The 22,728-nt window shown below is 35.0% G+C and overlaps 1 protein-coding gene across 3 annotated transcripts in view; it reads right to left on the reverse strand.

Annotated features, from left to right (window-relative positions):
* AGPS (alkylglycerone phosphate synthase) overlaps positions 1 to 22,728 on the reverse strand; it is a 139,147-nt gene that overhangs the window by 110,648 nt on the left and 5,771 nt on the right. For 2 of the 3 annotated variants that reach the window (XM_032292849.1, XM_032292850.1), the window contains exon 2: positions 5,016 to 5,105. In XM_032292849.1, coding sequence (XP_032148740.1) covers positions 5,016 to 5,105 — 90 coding nt within the window. Of the gene's footprint in view, positions 1 to 5,015; positions 5,106 to 11,146; positions 12,020 to 22,728 lie in introns of those variants that run through there. The other variant, XM_032292851.1, reaches the window with a different exon arrangement.

A 22,728-nucleotide genomic window follows, 5' to 3' on the forward strand; every position in this document is an offset into this window, starting at 1 on the left:
CGCCTCGGCCTCCCAAAGTGCTGGGATTACAGGCTTGAGCCACCGCGCCCGGCCTCCAACAAAGGGTTTTATTGTAGATTTTTTTTTCTTTTTCTTTTTCTTTTTTGCACCCATGCTGTTGATTGATAAATGTAATTGTCTGATCGTGACACTGAATAAATGTCTTTTTTTTTAATGTGCTGTGTAAAGTTAGTCTACTCTGAAGCCATCTTGGTAAATTTCTCCAACAGCGTGAAGTTAGAATTTCTTCAGGGTGATGCCACTTTCTATTTGGAATTTATATACAACCTGCTTGGGTGGAGAAGCCATTGTCTTCAGAAACCTTGGTGCAGTTGAACTAATAGTTACTGTTGTGACCTGAAGTTCACGATTAAAAGGGATTACCCAAGCAAAATCATGGAATTATTGGTTATAAAGATGATTGTTGGCACATCCTATGCAATATATCTAAATTGAATAATGGTACCAGATAAAATTATAGATGGGAATGAAGCTTGTATATCATCCATTATCATGTGTAATCAATAAATGATTTAATTCTCTTGAAAAAAAAAATTATGCCACCAAAAAGACAAACTCAAATTCTTCATTTATATATTAACTTGTGATTTGTAAGTACCAAATTAATGTATAATACCCAGAAAGTCAAAAATAATGACATTTTCCAAAAAATTTTAGGTTATAGAAATCTAGAGGGACTGAGATGGCTGATTAGAAGCAGCTGTGGTCCACAGCTCTCATAGAGCAGAATGAAATGGCAAGTGAATTCAGCACCTTCAACTGAAATATCCAGGTTCTCACACTGGGACTGACTAGGCAGACAGTTGGACCCACAGAGAACAAGGAAAAGCAGGGTGGGGCGATGGTCCAACTGGGAGAGCACAGAGCCAAAGGACCCCAACCCCAAGCCAAGGGGAGCAGTGAGAGATTGTGCAACCCCACCCAGGAAACCACACTTCTCCCATGGTTGTTTGTAACCTGTGGATCAGGAGATCTCCTGAAGACCCCAAACCACCGTGGTACACATTTACCTATGTAACAAACCTGCACATCCTGCACATATACCCCAGAACCTAAAAGTTGAAGGAAAAAAGAAATCTATAGAATGAGCTCCAGATTATTGCCTTATATTGCTTAAACCCAGGAGGACTCAATTCATCCACACTTAAAAGGAATAAGAGTGGTAAGTTATAAATCTAGAGATTTATAACCTGATAAATTATAAATCTGTACAGAAGATGGACTGTTTGGGAAAAAACGTTAGACTCTTTCCCCTAACATAGGGGAAACACTGTTATTCTATAATAGCTTCTAATAATTGCTTACAACTTAATGCCTGGGTTTGAAATCTCAAAGTCACCTTCCCCCAAAATATATACAATCAACTACATTTGTGTATAAAAATCTACCTTTTGAATGTTCTTTGGATCAGAAATAGGAGAACCCCACACTTCATCAATTTTCACTGAGAATCACTCTTAGTTTCTGGCACCTAGAATTTCCCTTTCTTTCTTTCCAGGTCTGTTATATTTCTTTCTTCTGATATTTTATCCATCTTTTCTATGCGGTTATAGAAGGCAAGGGGCCTGAATTTGTTCAGTCCACCTCACTGTCAGAATAAAGTCTCCACAAAAAATTTCAAAAATTGTCCTTACCATCTAATATTATTAATAAGTAAGAGTGAACTGGCCAGGCATGGTAGCTCAAGCCCGTAATCCCAGCACTTTGGGAGGCCAAGACGGGTGGATCACAAGGTCAGGAGTTCAAGAGCAGCCTGGGCAAGATGGTGAAACTCCGTCTCTACTAAAAATACAAAAATTAGCCATGCGTGGTGGCGGGTGCCTGTAATTCAGGCTACTTGGGAGGCTGAAGCAGAGAACTGCTTGAACCTGGGAGTTGGAGGTTGCAGTGAGCCGAGATCACATCACTGCACTCCAGCCTGGGCAACAGAGTGAGACTCTGTCTCAAACGAATGAATGAATGAATGAATGAATAAATGTGAATTAATACTGTTCAGCCAAACAATGTTTTCTTGTACTCAGCCTTTGCAGTCAAATATTCCATTTCTCTTTCAGGAATATCACAGTCTTCTTATGCTTCTGCCCTTTGCCTTTCTCAGTAACAATAGGAATTTTGACACAAGGTAACTTTTTATAATACAAAATTCTGCTGTGCTGGTATACAGAGCATAGAAGGCTACAGTAAAGTACTTCCAGAGTTTGGAGAGAGAACAAGATCAATATAGTGAATGAGTTTGGTTATCTGCAGAAGTAACTCAGAAGCACAGTATAATAGAAACTGCATGAGAACGAAGTTTAAAAGCACCTCGTTTTTAATCCCAATTTACAACTGAAGAGGTGACTTCAGGTAAGCTACTTAACTTTCCTCGTCCTCATTATTTTAAGACAACAACTATTCATCTAATAGGTTTATTGTAAGATAACCCAGTAGGCACTCAATAAATAGTAGATATTATTACCTAAAGAGTGTTTGTAAATGTTTTCTGATAAAAATCAAAGAAACCTACTTATTCACCAATTATTCTCAGAATAACAGACTAGGTATAGAGAAGGTTATGATTCAATTCAACCCAGTTTATTATCCTGTGACAGGGTACCGCTGCTTAACCACCAAAATGGGAATTAAATTTTATTTTGTTATTTCATTTTAGTTATTAAGTTGTTTGATTAGTATATATTTAATCCCAGAGTATCTAAATCCCATTTATATGTTTGGGGAATTATCCTTGGTGTAAGTCTTGGAGGAAGGCAAAAGCTACCCTCCACTAATGCGAATTTGCCAGATATTCACATTCCTGGTCTCTCTTGCAGGCTCTTCCAGTCAGATGCACCCTTATTCTACCTCTCTCCCACTGGACTCTGACTTAGGAGTCAACAATGCAAAGAAACGAAGCCTTTAAGGAATGCACCCTGGTAGTAACCCATTAAAGCCAACAGAAATTCTCTGGTTCTGTTACAGCCTATAAAAAAATCTCTATCAAGACCATCAAATCTCCTTTGTTCTGAACGTATGCTTTCCAAACAATATCTAAGTTGCAAATTTTGTTCACTAGATACCCTAACATCAGAAACGGCACTAAAAAGTATTCCATACCCTGAAAAGGGAATAATATAACCATAAATGAATACTCTCTAGTTTTTTAAATCAGTCTCTTAGAAGTGTGGCATGTGCGTCAGACCCCTATAGCCTCATCTCTTCCAGGAAACTGACAAATCAAGTGCCAGAAAACCCAAAATAAGAACGAGATTCTGAACCCATGGGACCCACTGAGGTATAGTTACTTGTGATGTTTTATGACTAATCATTCATTACACACACACACACACACACACACACACACACACACACACACCCCTTCTCATATAAACCATTACATGGTCTACAGTTCTGTAGAGAAGAGTGCTGAAATACAAGTGACTCATAAAACAGAAATGCTATATACCTTCAAGGTCCAAACACAAAGACAGATAAAGAGAAAGAGAAATGAGGACAGTGTCTGAGAAGAGAGAAATTTGGTTTTCTACGTTCAGAAGATTCGTTTTTTTTCCTCCAGAAGATTTTGAAAAGCCAGTCTCTACATCGATGTTTCTACTGTATTAGACATTATTCTATTTAAATAAAACATAAAAAATTCAACATTTAGAACACTGGTAAATTTAATTTTAACCAGAAATCCCTTCTACCTGAATTACACAATTTCTCAACTAAGCCTCCGTTGCATGCTACCCACTTAAGTATGGGAATAAGAACACAGATAATATTTATTTTCCTAATAAAAAACAAATGTCAAATGTACATCTTCATACCTTCTTTAAAATTACTTTCAAATTACTATTCCTGAGGTTTTATTTTAGGTACAAAATACGAGTAAGTCAGAAAAATAGAAAAATTATTCATACATTGCAATAGAGTATATTGAGTATAGAGAGAAAAGGAACTAACTTCTCCAAAGGAATAAAACTTACATTGCTGACACTTTAATATATTGAGATAGCATTTGTTTTAAAAACATTAACTTAAGTATAGTAATGTCCAATAGATATTAAATCAGGGCACGATACTGGAATAGATTTATAATATATCTGATTCAGTTTTTTTACTTGGTCTCAATTTCTTTTTATTTTTGGTTCCAGCATTCAAGTATTACATATTTGTACTCACTGCCCTTTCAAATGTTGTATCAAAATTCAACAGACAAACCAAAACAGAGCTTTGGCAAGGGCAGAATTGCTTAAAACCAGCAAAGAACTCATTTTTACAATTCTGACCACATCTAGAACAAACAGGAATAACACAAACATCCTTTAGAATTCTAATGTTTTTCCAGCTTTATTGAGGTACGATTGAACAAATATACTTTCTAATTCTTATCAACAAATAACCACATTTCAGACATAGAAAAACTATCACAAAAATGACTGATGTTAATCACTTCCTTCCTAATTTATCTCAGAAACTATTTTTTAAAAATACTATTTATATTTACACAGACCTAAAATTGTTCACCTTTCATAATAATCCACACTCCAATGTAAATTACCAGATTTAAATATGAAGCTAGTTTCAAAAAACTCAATGGCATAGGGGTTGGGTGGTGGGGTGGCTTATAGACACTATTTAGATCCGGATACAAATAAACTATCTATAAAAGACATTTGTGAGATGACTGGAGAATATGAATATGAACTGGATAACTAGATATATAATTTTTGCTATTTTGGATATATAATTATTATATAATTAGTTATATTAGTTCCTTATTTTTATGATATATAATATATATATATATATATATACACATACACACATATACACATATTTAGAGGAAACATGACAACATCGGAATTTGAAATATTACCAGAAAAAAAGCAGTTAAAGTAAAATATTGATAATTTTTAAACTGGAGGAGGGTTCACTATATTTTCATATATGTTTAAAATTTTTCATAGAAAAAAAGTTAAAGAAAAAACAAAAGAAGAAATATACAGGGTTACCTTTTCCCAGTCAACTCAATTTGGCCCTTCTTATTGAAGATGAATTTAGAATCATTATATCCCCATCCATTCCATTTCATAACTTCTTGCCTAGTGAGAAGAAAAATATATATAAATGAGACCTATGCTAAACATTGTACAGTATATCACTGATTATTAACTCACAATCATCTAAAACACCCTATCCCCGCTAATACTATATAAGGTTAAATAAAATTAGCACACATTAAAATGTCCATATACTAATATTTCTCAATATAGAATCACTCTGATGAGCAGCACCTGCTTCACAGAGGGCTAGAACAAATAAATTTAACACATTCAAAGGAAGAGAAATAAAAAGTTGCAAAAAGGAAGAAGATATCCTTTAAATATAAATGTCTAATTTTGTACATGTTATTGGGTTTACATCGTAAAATGACCTAAAAATTTTGCAATTAAAACAAAGGAAAGAAAGTTTTACACATCTGAGAAAAAAATCATAATTATTAATCTTCTGCTATGATTAAAAAAAAAAAAGACCAATTTACCAGATAGATTCACTAGTAGTAGACACAATAAAGTATATTAAAAATCTCAAGTGCTGGATTTACAAATATTCTGAATTCTTCAAATGCCATATAACTACCAATCTCTAACTTGACCTACATATTATAACAGTTAATGGCTATACTCATTTTCAGTATTCCAAAATAAAATGCTATTTTTAATTTCCAAATACCAATATTTCATAGATGTAAAAATCTTTTTATCAAAATCAATGGCTGAATCATTCAATTCTGCACTTCATGTGAGAATAGATAGGTCTTGCCTGTATAGAATATAATAAGCAATCACACTGAAGTATTGTATCACTTCTTATTACCCTAGTTTGGCATAGTACCTTAGTTTGATCTTGGCTACTGAAATAAATTGATGGTGAGTCTTCTTACTATAAATTCAACTATGCAGTTTATGATGCAAATAACAAAAACCTTTCTCTATCTTGAAAGTTATTTGCTGAATTAAAATTTCAAAATATAGCTGGGCATGGTGGTATGTGTCTGTAGTCCCAGCTACTAGGGAGGCTGAGGCAAGGGAATTGCTTGAACCTGGAAGGCGGAGATTGCAGTGAACTGAGATTGCACCACTGCACTCCAGCCTGGCAACAAAGCAAGACTCCATCTCAGAAAGAATAAAAAAAAATTTCAAAATAAAGATGCACTCATTAGAACGTGTTCTTCTTCTCTATAATTCTCAAGACAGAAGAAAATAACAACTGACAAGCAAGTTTTTTTATTACAATCATAATTCTTATTCTAGTTCAAAGGCTTTTCAAATGAACATGAACATAATACAACTGAGCCAGATACATGTAATTAATTATGAACTGAAATCTCCATCGATACATAAAATTAAGACAAAGAAACTAGGAATACTCTGTTTACAACTATGATTTACTATTAATAAACGTACAATCTTTCTACAAAAACTTCAAAATATCTGAAGAGTATCAATCCAGAGACTGGATTTGTAGATTAGTCAGTTATAAACTAACTCCAAATATTTTTTCTAATCCAATAACATTCCTACCTCATTGCAGAGGGAAGTTTTGGAAGGGAGCTTTTGGAAAAATCTCTGTGGAAAAACATCATGACCAGTGACACACTCATTTTCTTGAGATTTTACTTTTTTGTTGTTTTGGTGCCAAAACATGGGATTGAACCATAAGATTTTCACATTCTAAAAACAGATTAGGATATTTTCCACTTTGCTTTTTTTCATGATTAAATTATCTTCATTTTTATGAAGTGTAATTTACTTAGTATTTTCTTACTATATTTCAATAATTTAATTAGAAGGATAAATGTATATTTTAATACATTAACATCTTTCATTGCTTATAATGTGCATAGATTTTTAAGTGATTGTATTTTATTAATTAGTTATTTCAACATTTATTATAATTCTGTTCTCTACAAAATAGTAATTTGGTATTACACAAAATAAATGCAAAACTCTGAAGGCAATGCACAGGGAAATCCTTTCAGTACAGAGGTTGAATTTGGCATGTTTATGTAGCTTAACAATGAAAAACATTTTCCTTAAAATTATCCCTAGAATTTAAAAAATTATTCCCAGATGGCCCCAAAGTAAAAAGCTAAACTTGGTCACATGGGTTCATTCTTAACACTTCATGAGGAAATGAATCAAGATGAACAGGAAAGATTGCTGTTATACACTATAAAGTGAAGGAATTTACATCCTGAAGAGTCTTTGGCCTTAAACTTTCAAGTTGGGTCATATCCTTAAAAACTTCCAAATTTTCACCTCTAGGTCCCTTTTTCTCTCTTTTCATCCCAGTCATAAAATCGGGCTTATGAAATGGGCTTTACCATATTTATACCAACTTTTTGAGTCTTCTCAGAAATTGAATGTAGGCATTTGGAATGCATTTGTGCCCAAAACAGGATTATAATGCATAAATAGTATACAATTAATATCTGGATTACACCCAAACCAATCTTCTGATTTCTTCAAGTACCCCATGTGTTAAATAAAAAATAGGTAAATTTCCTAGGTTTCTGGTCTTAAATTTTTATATATATATATCCTACCCCCCCATTACTAATATAAACTCTGATAGTTAAATATAACTATATGATCAAATCTTAAAATAACTTCTTATACACAAGAGTACAATAAGTACATTGAAGGGCATTACAGCATTAACATTTTAAAATTAGAGTAAAACTTTACAGAGCAACAGAATTCAAAAACTAAAAAGATCCTCAGAACCAAGCTAGTTCAATTGCTCATTTTTCAGATAAAGAAACTGCCCAGAGAAGCATCCCTGGTCACACAGCTAAGTTAGTTGCACGTATCCAAAGGCTGACTTCCAGTCTCATAATTCTTCAAATATTATTCTTCAATAATATTTGAAGCCCACTTAAGTCAGGCCCTCAGGTAACCAGAATATTTGAAAGAAACTCATTTTTTCTTCACATCAATAGTGTTTCAAAAAACTATTATATGTTACTACAGGTTGAGTATTCTTTATCCAAAATGCTTGGGAACAGAAGTGTTTCAGAGTTCAGATTTTTTTTTTCAGATTCTGTAATATTTACATACACATAATGAGATCTCTTGGGGATGGGACCCAAGTCTAAACAAAAAATTTATTTATGTTTCATATACATCTTATTACATAGTGTAAAGGTAATTTTATACAATATTTTAATGGGTTTGTGCATGAAACAAAGTTTGTATACACTGAACCATCAGGAAGCAAAGGAATCACTATCCCATGGCAGTGTTCAAAAAGCTTCCAATATTGGAGAATTTTGGATTTTAGATTTTCAAATTAGGGATGCTTACCCTGTATTGCAGTCATTCTTCTGCACTTGCTCTGAAGGAAAACATTTAAAAATCAAGGGTATGTTTGTATCATAAGCTAAATTCCCTATGCTTCTGAGAGTGTAATGAATTCTGCCATTCAGAATAACCCCAAGTACTGCAAGCAGTAAAATGAAAAATGATGAAAGAATCACCAACTTCCCATATATTTAAATAAAGAAATGAAATTCTTAACTAACCCCAGAGGTCAATTAACCAGTATGATCTCTCAGACATACCAATTCTTAGAGCTAACTATACCAAATTTAACATCTTTCAAAAAACAAGACCCCTCCTCCTGTCAAAAGAATAGTTGGCATGATTTTACTGCATACAAAAATAAAATATGTTTTATACATTTACACATCTGACCACAGTATGAAACAGTGAAAATGCACAGTATTAGCTGGTGTAACAAAAAAAAATGGAGGCATAAAACAGCATCCTACATGCACAAGGTGGCAGTCCTCTCCCATGATATATATATGATATACACATTCAGTAGTTTTCATTTTCCAGGGCAGTTATTGTATAATCTTTAGGAGAAATATTTAGATTTAGCCTTACTATTATTAAGATAATAAAGTTTCTTTATTCTTAAAATGGTAAATTTTCACTTTGAAGTCTCTGTTTACAGACTGGTTATCAGATTACTATTTCTCTACTAGTAATAAACTTCAAGCATCCTGATATATATGCATTGTTTCTACCATTGCTATTTCTAATCATAATATTTTTCACTAGAAAATAAGAAAAAGGAAAAAATGACTTGGCCTCCTTTCATTCTGGGTTAACAACTGTAAAAGTTCAGCTATGTAATAACTTTTTAAAAAGTTTTTCTAATAAAATTTCAACAATCAAAATTCTAATAAAAGATGCTTCACTCTTCAGTTTAGATCAATATTTCTTCTTTCCCTGACATAAAACTCACACAGCTACCTTCATCTGATAATTCTGTGATTTCCTAGAAAGAAAAAGGCCAACTGAAATGGCCAAAAGGATCTATAATTTTACTTTTCGTCATGAATTAGTTTATTGGCTTGTTAATTAACTTTGGTAACTGGTGAGGGCAGTCAGACTACCTAAATGTAATTGACTTGAGGACTCTGATAAGATCATATTTCTAGATGGGTCAACAAGGTAATAATCTGTGTCCTCTAGAGAGTGAATTTTCTTGTACCTTATCATGCAACACTTTAAACTTCAACAAGAATTTCAATCTTCCCTCAATATCCCCATCATAAGTTTTTCAGCTCTAGTTGCCAGAATAAAAATGTGACCCTGTGATATAATGTTATTAATTAATGTGCTAATTCTTGGCAATGTGATAATGTAAAGTGGCCTAAATATGAGATTTGAGAACACAGAAAGCTGTTAACAAGAACACGAAGAAAAGGAATCCACATGCATACTGGTAAGCCACTCCACAGAGCAATCAGGTACTAAGCTTTCATAGGTAATGCCAATTCTGTGGCCCAATTATACACCTTCTGGGTATATACTGCAGAGGAAATTCCATAAGGGAACACATTTGATATATTCCCTGGAGCATTGTTTATAAAAGTAGCTGGAGGCATCACTAGAGGAGCAGATAAGTAAAGTGGAAAATGCATTCCATGAAATATTAATGCAGCAATGAAAAGCAGTGAGGTGAATAGACATGCATCCAGAAACATGAAGAAATGTTTAAAACAGTGGTAAACACAAAGGAAAAATAATGAAATCCATAGTAAAACAGCATTTAAGGAAATTTAAAATATACACAGTAAATAACACTGCATATTTCACAAAACATACATAAAATATTATATATATATCTCAATATATTATAATACATTCATCATATATGTATATTATACACATTACACACACACACACACACACACACACACACACACACATACACAAGAACCTTCATCGGCACCCACGGGAGAGGCAGATGAAAAATTAGGAATCAGAGACAGAAGAAAATTAAAGAGAGGCCTCACACAAACATCATACATTAAAAACGCATGTTACAACTCTCTGAACCTGAGGCAAATATGCTGCTCAGACTTTGAATCTCAGTGCAGTTTCTTTCTGTTCTGAGAAAATTCTTTCTTTCATATTTATGCAGAACTTTCATGATGGTTTATTATAAAATCTATTATTGGGCTTCTTAATCGCTACAAATTTTTTTGAATGATAGAATTCCATTATGAATTAAACAGCTTCAAATATATGATAAACCAAATCTACATTTAACTACCTACAGTCAACTTTTTATAGTCCACAAGAAACTGGCACTCTAAAAAACTTTTTAAGGCCAAGTGCAATGACTCACACCTGTAATCCCACCACTTTGGGAGGCCAAGGTGGGAGGATAACTTGAGCCTTAAGGTTCAAAACCAGCCTGGGCAATATAGTGGGACTCCCAATTCTCAAAAAAAAAAAAAAAAAGCCAGGTGTGTTGGTGTAAGCCTGTAATCCCAGCTACTACAAGGCCAAGGTAGAAGGATCCTGCACTCCAGACTGGGTAACAGAGTGAAGCCCTGTCTCAAAACAAAACAAAACAAAACAAAAAGAAAAGAAACCTTTTAAAACTTGAATTCAGGGCTCAAAAACTGCATCCCAAAGGTCCCATTCCTACTACATTTACTGTGAATAAATGAATGAAAGGAAAAGTAATATACAGGTATAAAGAGGAAAAACTGTAAACATAGGCACAGGAAAGATGCAGGGGGCAAGAAGGACAAATAAGGCAAGGCCAGTCTTACCACACATTGACAGAATACTCTGAGCAGTCACTAATCACTTCAGGTTCTTGGGGTGCTATTCTTTACTTCCACACTTCTCTCACATACTACACCATGTTGTACCAACTAGAAACTCATTACTGTTTGAATGATGCATTTGAAAATGGAAATACACACTATTGTCATTCATACATTTAGTAGTATATGTTACAAATATTCTAAGCTAGGGTAGGTAGGTATCCACATACCCACTTACACAAGATTGGTACCTGCCATTCTGAAAGCCTGGAAAGAAACAACGATCCTATCCTTTACGCTCAGGTGTTTGTCTATGCAATGAGGAATACAATCCAAATCTGCATCAGAAAGTTGTCTAGCAAAAGACAAAGAGAAAAGGACATATCCTTCATTCAGCTGGACTCCTGTGTTTCCCATACTGCACTTGAAATTTCATGATTTGTTCCCTTCACTGTCCACTTGTAATCTAATCAATATGGCAATTTTGGTAAACAACCCCAGACTTTGTCTGCCACCAAGTGGGAAAATGTCAATTCACTTTCATTGCTCACTCCATGCTTGTTAGTAATTAAAAAAGGAATTGCATCACAAACTTATTATACTGACTAGCCTACAAGTGACCAAAGGCCATTTCTGGTAGAGCCTCGCATTTCTGTAGAAACTATAAAACTGAAAACAAAGAAAACACAAATGTCTGCAAAAATCTATATGCTACTTTAGCATAGAATCAAGCCTAAGTTCCCTTCCCCAGCTGTCTTTTGGGGACAGGCTAACAATACCCTTGGCATGACCCTAAAAATGCCAAGACTAAAATCCATATCGGCTTGATGTACACAGTAGTCTTTCTTGTTGTAAACAGTAGTTGCTGGCTTTTTTTTTTTTTAATCTAAAATAATGATAAAATAATCAGCAGTAGCCCCTTCTACTTTAAGTGGTAGGTAGTTGGGATGGCTACCTTTGCTTCTGGCAAACCCATGGAAAAAATGAACCCCATAAAGTTTGGGGGAGAGAAGAAAGCATTGAAAGCAGGATCCAATCATAACAACAGAGGTTCTCAAACTTCCTAGGAGTATAAAAAATCACCTTGGGTACTTATTTTAAAACCAGAGTACTGGATGCCATCCTAGACCCAGCCCATGATTAAAATTCTGAAAGTAAGGCCTCAGAATCTATACTTTGAACAAGCAACCTCAGGAAATTCTGATGTAGGTCATCCACAGACCACACTTGGGTAAGCATTACCTTAAGACATAAGAAAAAGTTAAGAATAGAAGCCTCATCTATTGAATAACCACAAAGGGATACATAGCTTTAATGTAAATAATTTACAATTAAGTTGCTCTCACCCAAACCTTACCAAAATCAGGAGACTAGAATTGAGAGAGAGGAACTGAAAGGAAATACTTTAAGCTCACTTTACTATAGGAGAGGATGGCCCTGAGTAGAATTCCACAAGAAAACAATGGGCAGCAAGAGGGCAAAGTGGCAGCACCCACCATGTGGGAGATAGCAGAAAGAGATAAGAGGAAATGGAAATATGATTATATGACAAGGGAGGTAGCATAAATCTATACTTAAATCTCACAAAGGACTATCTGGATGGGGAAATGAGGGCTATATAGAGATCATATTTTCTGATGCAAATTTTAGGAAGTTTGATCCACGATAGAACTTTAGTTCATACATGGTCAAAGTCTTAAAAAGTATAAAAATTAAAACAATTATTTATCAAATAACTTTCCTTTAGCACAATAATATATTGATTCAGATTTCAATGTGTGGCTACCAAGGCCACATATCACATAGAAGCAATGGTGAGCCATGACTAAGAGCCACGGAGAAGAGTTTCAAACAAGAAATAGCACAACAGTGACTAAATGTCATGTGTGTTCAGGCTAAAACATGATATGAGAAACTGCAGATGCTCTATACTTTTTGGATTCTTCCCTTCCTTTCTAATGCATAAGATGACACTTACTAGAAATTTGTTTTCTCGCCAGGCACAGTGCCTTCTGCCTATAATCTCAGCGACTCAGGAGGCTGAAATGGAAGAATCACCTGAGGCCAGGAGTTCAAGACCAGCCTGGGCAACACTTTGAGACCCTATCTTAAAATTTTTTTTTTTTTAATTACCAGGCATGGTGACACACGCCTATCATTCCAGCTACTAGAGACGATGGTTTTTGAGCCCAGGAGTTCAAGGTTACACTGAGCTATGATCACACCACTGTACTCCAACCTAGGTGACAAAGTGAAACCCCATCTCTTAAAAAAAAAAAAAGAAATTTGTTTTCTCTATTAAAATGTCATTATTGCCACTGAGTACCTCCTACTTCTTGCTGGGCTTCCACGTTCAGAAACTGATATAGTTTGAATATTTGTCCCTGCCCAAATCTCATGTTCAATTGTAGTCCCCAGGGCCGGAGGTGGGGCGTGGTGGGAAGTGTTTGGGTCATGGGGGCAGATCCCTCATGGTTTGGCGCTATTTTTACAACAGTGAGTTCTCATGAGATCTGGTCATTTAGAAGTGTGTGGCACTTCCCCCTCCCGCCCCCAACCTCGACTCTTGCTCCTGCTTTTCCCATATGAAGTGCCTGCTCCCATTTCATCTTCTGCCATGATTGTAAGCTTCCTGAGGCCTTCCCAGAAGCTGATGCCAGGGCTATGCTTCCTGAAGAGCCTGCAGAACCATGACCCAATTAAACCTCTTCATAAAGTATCCAATCTCAGGTATTTCTTTATAGCAATCCAAAAATGGTCTAATACAGAAACTATTTTAGCACTCTATTCTTATTACTCATTTCTGTATAGTTTACTGCAATTACAATATTGTACAATACTATAAAGCTAAGGGCTTCACAATTATTATCTTAAATTATTATCTTATTTCCTTCTCACTTTAATCCTGTGATGTATGTGTCATTATCCGTATTTAAAACATGAAAAAACTGGTCCAGAAAGATTCAGTAACTTGTCCACAGTCACACAAATAGTACGCGATACCACTAGGATTTAAACCATGGCTGTCTGGCTCCAACACTCCTAACTACCAAGCAATGATTTCAGTATACTCAATGACAACCACACAAGGAGCACAAATTATTACAAGAGCTCAGTGGTGTTCATCTCTAGCTGAAAGAAGTCTTTATTGTGGAGGCATTTAAACTTCCCCTTCTTTGGAAAATGGTAAAATTTCAATAGTCAAACAGAGGATGAAAGCACAAGGATCTTCCCATCTAATAAGCAACATAAAATTGGCTGAAGCATAAAATACATTCAAGAAGTCTCAGAGAACAGCTGACAGCCTTGAATGCCAAATAAGAGGCTGTTATTACTTCAATAATTAATAGAGACCCATAGGATCAAAACAGTATTTTCCATGTTCATTCCTTCTACCAAAAGTCAAAATCTAGCAGTGTGTGCTTTAAAACTCTATTGACTCTCCAATGTGGATGAAATCCCAATTCTTTAACATAGCATCACTCTACATTTTCACCTTCCTTAACAGTTGTTCCCAGGCACATTACATTGCCACAATTCCTTATACATACCATGCCCTCTTATCTCTTCCTGTCTTTGCTCTTGCTATATATCCCCTGTCTAAAATACCCTTCTCTCCCTGGAGGGAACCAGTCTAAGAGTCACTTCTATAAAGCCTTTTCCTATCTTCCTCAAGAATTTATGGCTCTTTCTGTATACAATCACTACAGCATTTACTACATCATATCTTTTATATATCTATCTATATATCTCTAGGGACTGTCAATCATTTTTGCAATGTTAGAATATAGCATAGCACAAGCATGCAGCAAGTACTGACACTTTCCCTGAACAGAGATTGGCCTGGTAATAGAATAAAGAATCATTTAAAGGTGAGAAACAGGAAAGGGAGACCAGGCTAGATATAAGACAATTAAGATTTCATCTAAGCTGGTGGCAATGAGAGAAAAACAAAGTGTCTTGAGAGCCAATAATAGAGTCCATCTGATTTGTCAATGATCTGAATAAGGGATGGGAGATGGAGCTCAATAAGGTCTCATGACTAAGGTGTTGTTGGATTTGAGTGTCTAAATAATGGGGGAAGTGAAAAGAAACAGTGGAGCACTGAGATTGAAGACTAAAATAATGACCTTGTACATGAATGTTGAGTTGGAGAAACCAGCAAGATACTTAGAAACACCCAATAATTAAAAATGTAAAAATGAGAGTTGAGAACTAGAGATATTAACTTAAAAGTTCCCCTAAGCGTGGTAAAAGCTATCACAGTTCAAGTAGATGAAATTATTAAGGAAGAAAATGCAGAAGAAATGACTAAAAATTAATCCTATGGATTTGTAAGCTTAGGAAGAGAAGGAAGTCGGCAAAAGTATGGTCAGAAAGATAGGAAGGTGCGAAAAATACAGAACAGTGCAATAACATGAGCTAAGAAGAGATAAGAACATATACCAGGTACGGGAATTGGTCAAGAGGCTAAAAATTTTATATTTAGGTTATCCATGGCTGTTAAGAAGGCCTTTTCAAAAGGGTGATACGTGCAGAAAATTTCAGAATGTTATCTAAGCATGCTTATAAGCAGCAGGAAAAATCAACGAAGAGAAAAAGATTGATGACTTGAGGAAAATAAATAGAATAACTCATGGAGCAAGATCATAGAGAAGGAATCATCAAAAACAAATGAGCAGAAAATCTGGTTGTGTCATCTTTAAATGTATGATAGCCAGAGTCAGTTCAGCTCATTTAGCTGCCTGGGCAGCCACCTATGTCTTTTGATCACCACCACTTCCTTCCCAGCAGTAACTTATTAGAGCAATGTAAACATGTAACCCAAGATTGGAAACAAGGGGTTCAATTATTCTCTGCTATTGGCTGAATTCCTGGAGGAGTGGGGCAGCCACATTTTACCATTTGGACAGAAGAGCAGAAAAAGCTGATACACTTAGAGAAGCCTACAGCAAATAGTAGCAAGAAGTGATACTATCAAGAAACTTGATGGCTTTCTGGTTCTTAGCTCTAATTTCACCCTGAAGTCAAGCTCAGTTCTTACCCTTGAGTTCTTTGGCACCCCTGTACTCTTAGAATAATTTCCCTTTTCTGCTTTAACCTAGCTCAGATTAATACTTATAACAAATATCCCCAATTAGTATACATACCAAAAAATAATAATTCTTCTAAGTTACCAGTTGTATAAAATCTGAGTGCAGGCATGGCAAACTAGAATGTACTTTCTGAAAATAATGGTAGATGGCAGGTATGAGCTTGGAAATAAAATCAAAATTAGAATAGCAGTATAATAGTTGTGAAGCCAGAAATAATTTATGAAGGCAAAACAGACAAATACTATTTGGAAATCAAAACCGATTGATATAAAAGAAAAAAGCAGAACCTTTCTGAAGGAGATTTAACTTCAAAAATGAAATTACCTTTTACTTTAAAATGCATCAAAATAAAATAGATTAATATTAGATGGAGAAAAGAAGGTATTAATGAATGGATATGTGACAAATGCATCCAAAATAAAATACATTGATATTAGGTGGAGAAAACAATGGATTAATGGATATGTGATAAGCACAGTAAAACATTAACAGTAGAATCTAAGTGAAAGGTATACAAATGAATATTGTGAAGTTCAATTCTGCAATACATTTAAACATATGCAAAATGTTGGGGGGGGGTAGGGAAGGAAGACTGCTGACACCATAATCCTTAAATTACATCACCTCATATAACAGGATTTGCCTGAATAGTAAATAGGAGACATCTGAATAAGCATGGAATGTACATTTTTTACTGATAGCAATAAATGGTTTAAATTGATACATCTAAGTCAGTTGTCTTAGCTCTCCCTCCTTCTCATCACCCCCATAGACCCGGGCACGGTGAAGCACTATTCCTTAGGCTTCCTGTGGTCATGTTTTGGTTTCCCCTTAGAGACTCAGGCTAAAACATCTCATTTCCTTCTATCTAATTTCTGGAAAGCTGCTTCCCTAAATTTTAAGATGTAAACCTGCTCAAATATGATGTAGTCTTTCTCCAAAGATTCTGATGATTTTCAATTTTTTATTACTGGTCAGAATTAAGTCCAAACAATCAATTGTTCCTTATTTCTGTCCACGCCCAATGAGATCAGTGAATGATGTATTCCAATGCTCTTGGACTCATTAAGGCCCTTTTTAAAAAAAATGTACCTAAGGAAATTATTAAAGATTTAATTGTAAAAAGCTTACCACAGCATTCTTTATAATAGGGAAACATTGCAAACAAATATAACACTGTTGTCATCAATAAATAGCACCTACATATAATACTTTTTAAGTCAATGAAAATGATTTTACACATTATTATTTCTTGATAAGGAAAAACGGTGATTTCAAAACATTATTATGGCAGGACGTTACACAAATATGACTATGTCTGAAAGGATCTATGCCAATGTGCTATAGCAGTTATCTCTTAATTTGTTTGGATGTTAGTCTTCATTTTGATTTCCATTTTCTATTTTTTCTGCAACAAAATGCATAACATTTTAGAATAACAAAATTATTTTCCATTTTCTTTATAACTGTAAAATAACTGCCAGACATCTAGCTCCTAGCAGAATGAAACTTATAAACACTATTCAGATGACTGAAAGACCATTACTACAGCAAACTGCCACACCAGTTTTATAAACTTTATTACATTATCCAGATTTTCCTATCCTAATTCTTCTGATTCTGTTCTCAACCAAATGCTCTTTCTCATCAGTATTTTCACCCTCAGATTTAAGAATTTTGCATAACACCTTGACAAAGAACAATACTCTTCCAATCCTTCTAGACTAGGTTTCTTTGACATGAAATTGCCCTTCCATTGTACTTGTCACCATTCCTTTTCTACACCTTACATCTTTCAGTAATAGAAGACACATCAGTCTTCCTTAGTAGACCTACATGTCACAGTAGGCAAAAACCATGTGTGGACCATCCTCCCCAGTGCTTAGTATATAGAAGACACAAAATAATTGCAAATCTGGGTAGATGAAGTTTCTTTTTTTTTCTCTCTCTCTCTTTTGAGACAGAATCTTGCTCTGTCACACAGGCTGGAGTTCAGTGGCATGATCTCGGCTCACTGCCACTTCCACCTCTTAGGTTTGAGCGATTCTCCTGCCTCAGCCTCCTGAGTAGCTGGGACTACAGGTGTGTGCCACCACGCCCAGCTAATTTTTGTATTTTTAGTAGAGATTAAAAATAGTATTTTTCTTTTCATCCTGTTAGTCAGGCTGGTCTCGAACTCCTAACCTCGGATGATCCACCCACCTCAGGCTCCCAAAGGGCTGGAATTACAGGTGTGAGCCACCATACTCAGCCGGTAGATGAAGTTTCAAATGGGTGAGATGGCTGGAGAGTGCCTAGGTGATTTAAACGAATTAAAGGCTCTAGACCTACATATTACATCCTATGACACTTAGCTCTTAACTGTATGATTTAAAGTTACTCTTCATAACCTGAGAAATCATAGGAAAAAGGTAAAATGCTTCCCTGATTCTCAAAATTAAAAAGATCCTCTGAAACCTGGTATCAATCAACAAGCAAAGTTCTTCCAGACAATGGCACAAGAAATGGTGTAAAAGCTGACAAACATGGCATGAATAAGAGACCCTGCCTAGAACAGCAGAAGAGCTAGATAAATCAGAAGGTGAAGTTTAAAAAGTATATACTTTAAAATGTGGTTAGAGGTGAAGGGATATGAATTGAGTCCAGCTACACCAGTCTTCTTGTTGCTTTCCTGATATGCCACATATGCATATCCTTTTAGGATATTTGCACACACTATTCCTCTGCCCAGAACACTCATTTGCCAGGATATCCATATGATTAAACTCATCTCCTTTAAATATCTGCTCAAATGTCATGTTTTCACTGACATCCTACTTAAAATTTGAACCCTACCTCCTTGCCCTCTCTACTTTTTCTTTTTTCTATAGCACTTATCACCTTCTAACATACTTAATAATTTACTTGTTTACTATGTTTAATTATCCATTTTACCCATTGGAATGTAAGTCCTAAGAAAATAAAAATCTTTCTCCATTTTGTTCACTGATGTAGCCCAAGTGCTTAGAACATAAGTGACCAATAAATATTTGTTTAATCCACAGAATGAATGTTAAAGATTGTGAAGGAAAAATGAATAGGGCTGGGTGATATCAATATAATATCAAGGAAAAAGCTCTAAACTTGAGATTTTCTTAAAATCCAGAATCACCTGGGCACAGTGGCTCATACCTGTACTCTCAGCACTTTGGAAGGCCAAGGTGGACAGATCACTTAAGGTCAGGAGTTCAAGACCAGCATGGTCCAACATAGTGAAATCCGTCTCTACTAAAAATACAAAAATTAGCCAGGCATGGTGGCACGCGCCTGTAATCCCAGCTACTTGGGAGGCTGAGGCAGTAGAATTGTTTGAAGTTGGGAGGTGGCAGCTGCAGTGACACATGATCACACCCTGTACTCCAGCCTGGGTGACAGAGCAAGACTCTGTCTCAAAAATTAAAAAAAAAAAAAAAAAAAATGATTCAAATTTAAGCTTTACCACTCAGTAGCTAGAAACTGACTAATATATTTTTCTGGCAAGTATCTATGAACTTCAGTTCCTAATCTGTGAAATGGGCAGTTGTGAGGATCAGATGACACAACATTTATGAGAACAGCAGAGTGGCTGCAGAATTAATGACAGTATTAATTTGAATAAATTCAAAATAAAGTTTAATCTTAAAAGAATGAAACAAGTTCAAGGTAAGGATTGAAGGATGTGACTGTGGGACTAGTGTTAACACTATGAGACATGAGAAAGCCCAGATAAGTAAGTTCTAGAGAATGAGAAAGGAGTTAATGAGTTAACTTTCCACCTATACCTATACTGGCCAGCATGGTATATCACTAGCCACATGTGCCTATTTAAATTAGAATTAAACAAAATTTAAAATTCAGCTCCTCAGTCATTCATGGTTAGTGGCTACAATACTGGATAATGCAGATTACAGAACATTTCTATCACAGAAAGCTCTACTGGATAGTGCTGACTTAGAAAATTTGAGTTGACAGCAAAATATCCACTCCATAGTATATGTGACTAAAGTGATAAGAGAATTCAAGTAGGTGTCATTTTAATATCCCTAAGGCTGGATTCCTATACAGTTAGTTGAAGCACCTTTAGAAAAAATTTAAAACCCAACCAGGTAATCAATCTGAGTGGGAATTGCAAACTTCTGTGAATATCACAATTTAAATAGTTCACATTACTTGATTCTAAGGTCCTGGGTTACCTGAGCATTTCCCTGCTTATAGGATGAGGTCTCTGACACAGCAACTATAAGTAGAATTTGGAGAGTCCCACTGAGGTCAACAACATGAATCTGGTCAGCATCCTGGCCAAATCTCTGATTAGTAACTTCAAACATGCTGGCAAGACCAAATGTTATATGCAATCATATAACAGTTTTCTTAGTGAATGACAAGATGATATCTACCCCTCCGAATCTCACCCAGAAGGCAAAACTCTCTCATCAAAAGTAACCGCAGTTACTGGAATGGTAGCAGTTTTCTTTAATGAGTAGGCATATTTCAGCTACTGAAAGATCTAGAATTAAATACATAAATGCTTAAGAGAATCAAAGACAGATGTTAATGTTTTTAAGAAAAGATACAAAAATTTGATATTTTACATATTTACAAAATTTAAGAGAATCTAGTCTATAAGAATGACTGACTTATAACTCAAATTTAAAATGTATAATTGAGTAATAGATTTGAACTTGTGATTTTAAGTTGAAATCTTATAAGCTCACAAACAATATGTGAACACTGCAAGGTCACTTTGTTTAAAAATCCAGTTTATTTATAAAAATGATTTAGTACCTGGGAGCATTTTATTACCTCAGACAATTGATGTACTTAAGAAAAGTAAATACATTAACTACTAAACACTACTTTAATTACTTTAACCTCTTCCTATGCAGTAATAGCTATAAAAACACTAGTTTGATATGCACTTTATATTAAAATAAATATTCAAACCAAAAGTAACCACTACTTAAATGTTGATCATTAACAGAATGGATAAACTGTAGTATACATATACCAAAGGGAATACTATTCATCAATGAGGATAAATGAAATATGACTAGGTACAACAACATGGATGAATATCACAAACATAATACTGAGAGAAAGAAGCCAAATACAAAAAAGCACACACTGTATGATTCTATTTATATAAAATTCAAACAGTCAAATCTATATAAGGTAGTGGTTATCCTGGTGGAAGGAGCCACTGGGATGATCACAAAGTGGGCTTCTTAGAGTACTGGTAATGCTGTTTCTTAATCTAAATATAGATAAAATAGATGTGCTTATTCTGCAAAAATTAATTATACTGTAAGCTCTCTGCTGTTTTGGTGGCGTGTGTTAGGCTCTACACCTGCAGAGGAGGTCTTCTGTGGTACACTACCTGTGATGGAGTCTAATTCAGGGTAACTACTAGGTAGTACAGATCTAAGCCATGATCTCCAACCAGCATTATCAGTAACAAAGCTAACATTTTTACCTCTCTGTCTGTATCCTGCGTCTTATCTCTCAGTTGATTCTGAGCTCAGATATTAGAGCAGGGATATGACAAAATACTACCCCCAAGACCCAATAAATAAAGAGAGCACTAATAGGCAGAGGACTATTACTACTTTATGCCACAAGGGTAGACTCTAGTCATGATTCTTTGATTTGGTTTAGGGTTGAAATTAACATACTAATCTGATTAACAGCAGAAGTTATCTTCTCAATAATAAGGAAATAAAATCGAAAGGAGTAATATTTGCTTAGCACTTGCTTTTAAAGTGTTCCATAAAGTATCTCATCTGACTGTAACAGCAATCCGTTTCTCTGCAGCCTAAAAACAGATCATTTAATTTATTCTCAGGTATTTTATTAAGTGATCACAGGGTAGATGGCTCTATAGTAACTTCCTGACATAAAAAAGTCTATTTGGAGAAGGTCTGGTCCATCTTAAAATGCAATCTAGAGGAGCATGCTAACAAATAACCACAGAGATTAAGTCTTCAGTTTCTTGTTCATTCACAATCCAAAGACAGTTTGCAACTAGGCAGTAAACCTTCCATCACCTATTCTCTTTTACTTCTTTCTTCTCCGATCTTGAGTCTTCCACATTTCTCCTAATTCCCTTTTATTCCAAACACTGTCTTCTTCCACAAGTCAGATAGCAAAATTCACTCACAAAAGTAAACTGGCTGGTCTATTTTTTTAAACCACCCATTACATTCTCTTAAATGATGAATTTCATTGTGACAGAATGATGTTTTGTAATTTATTCAGTAAGTACAACATAAACTAGTGTCTTCTTAACTATATGACAAAGTATTTGACGTGATCTATTTAATCACAAAAGCTTTGAAACTTGGCATGACAAAGACAGCAACCTGATGAATAGTAAATAGATAATATTTTCCTGGGATATCAAGAGTGGTAAACCAGCATAGAGGGAACAGCATGGACTCTGGAGCAAGAACAGAGTTGAAATGCCATCTCTTT

This window comes from Sapajus apella, unplaced genomic scaffold, assembly GCF_009761245.1.
Source record: "Sapajus apella isolate SASKATOON/1434 unplaced genomic scaffold, GSC_monkey_1.0 scaffold28, whole genome shotgun sequence".
NCBI classification, from domain to species: domain Eukaryota; kingdom Metazoa; phylum Chordata; class Mammalia; order Primates; family Cebidae; genus Sapajus; species Sapajus apella.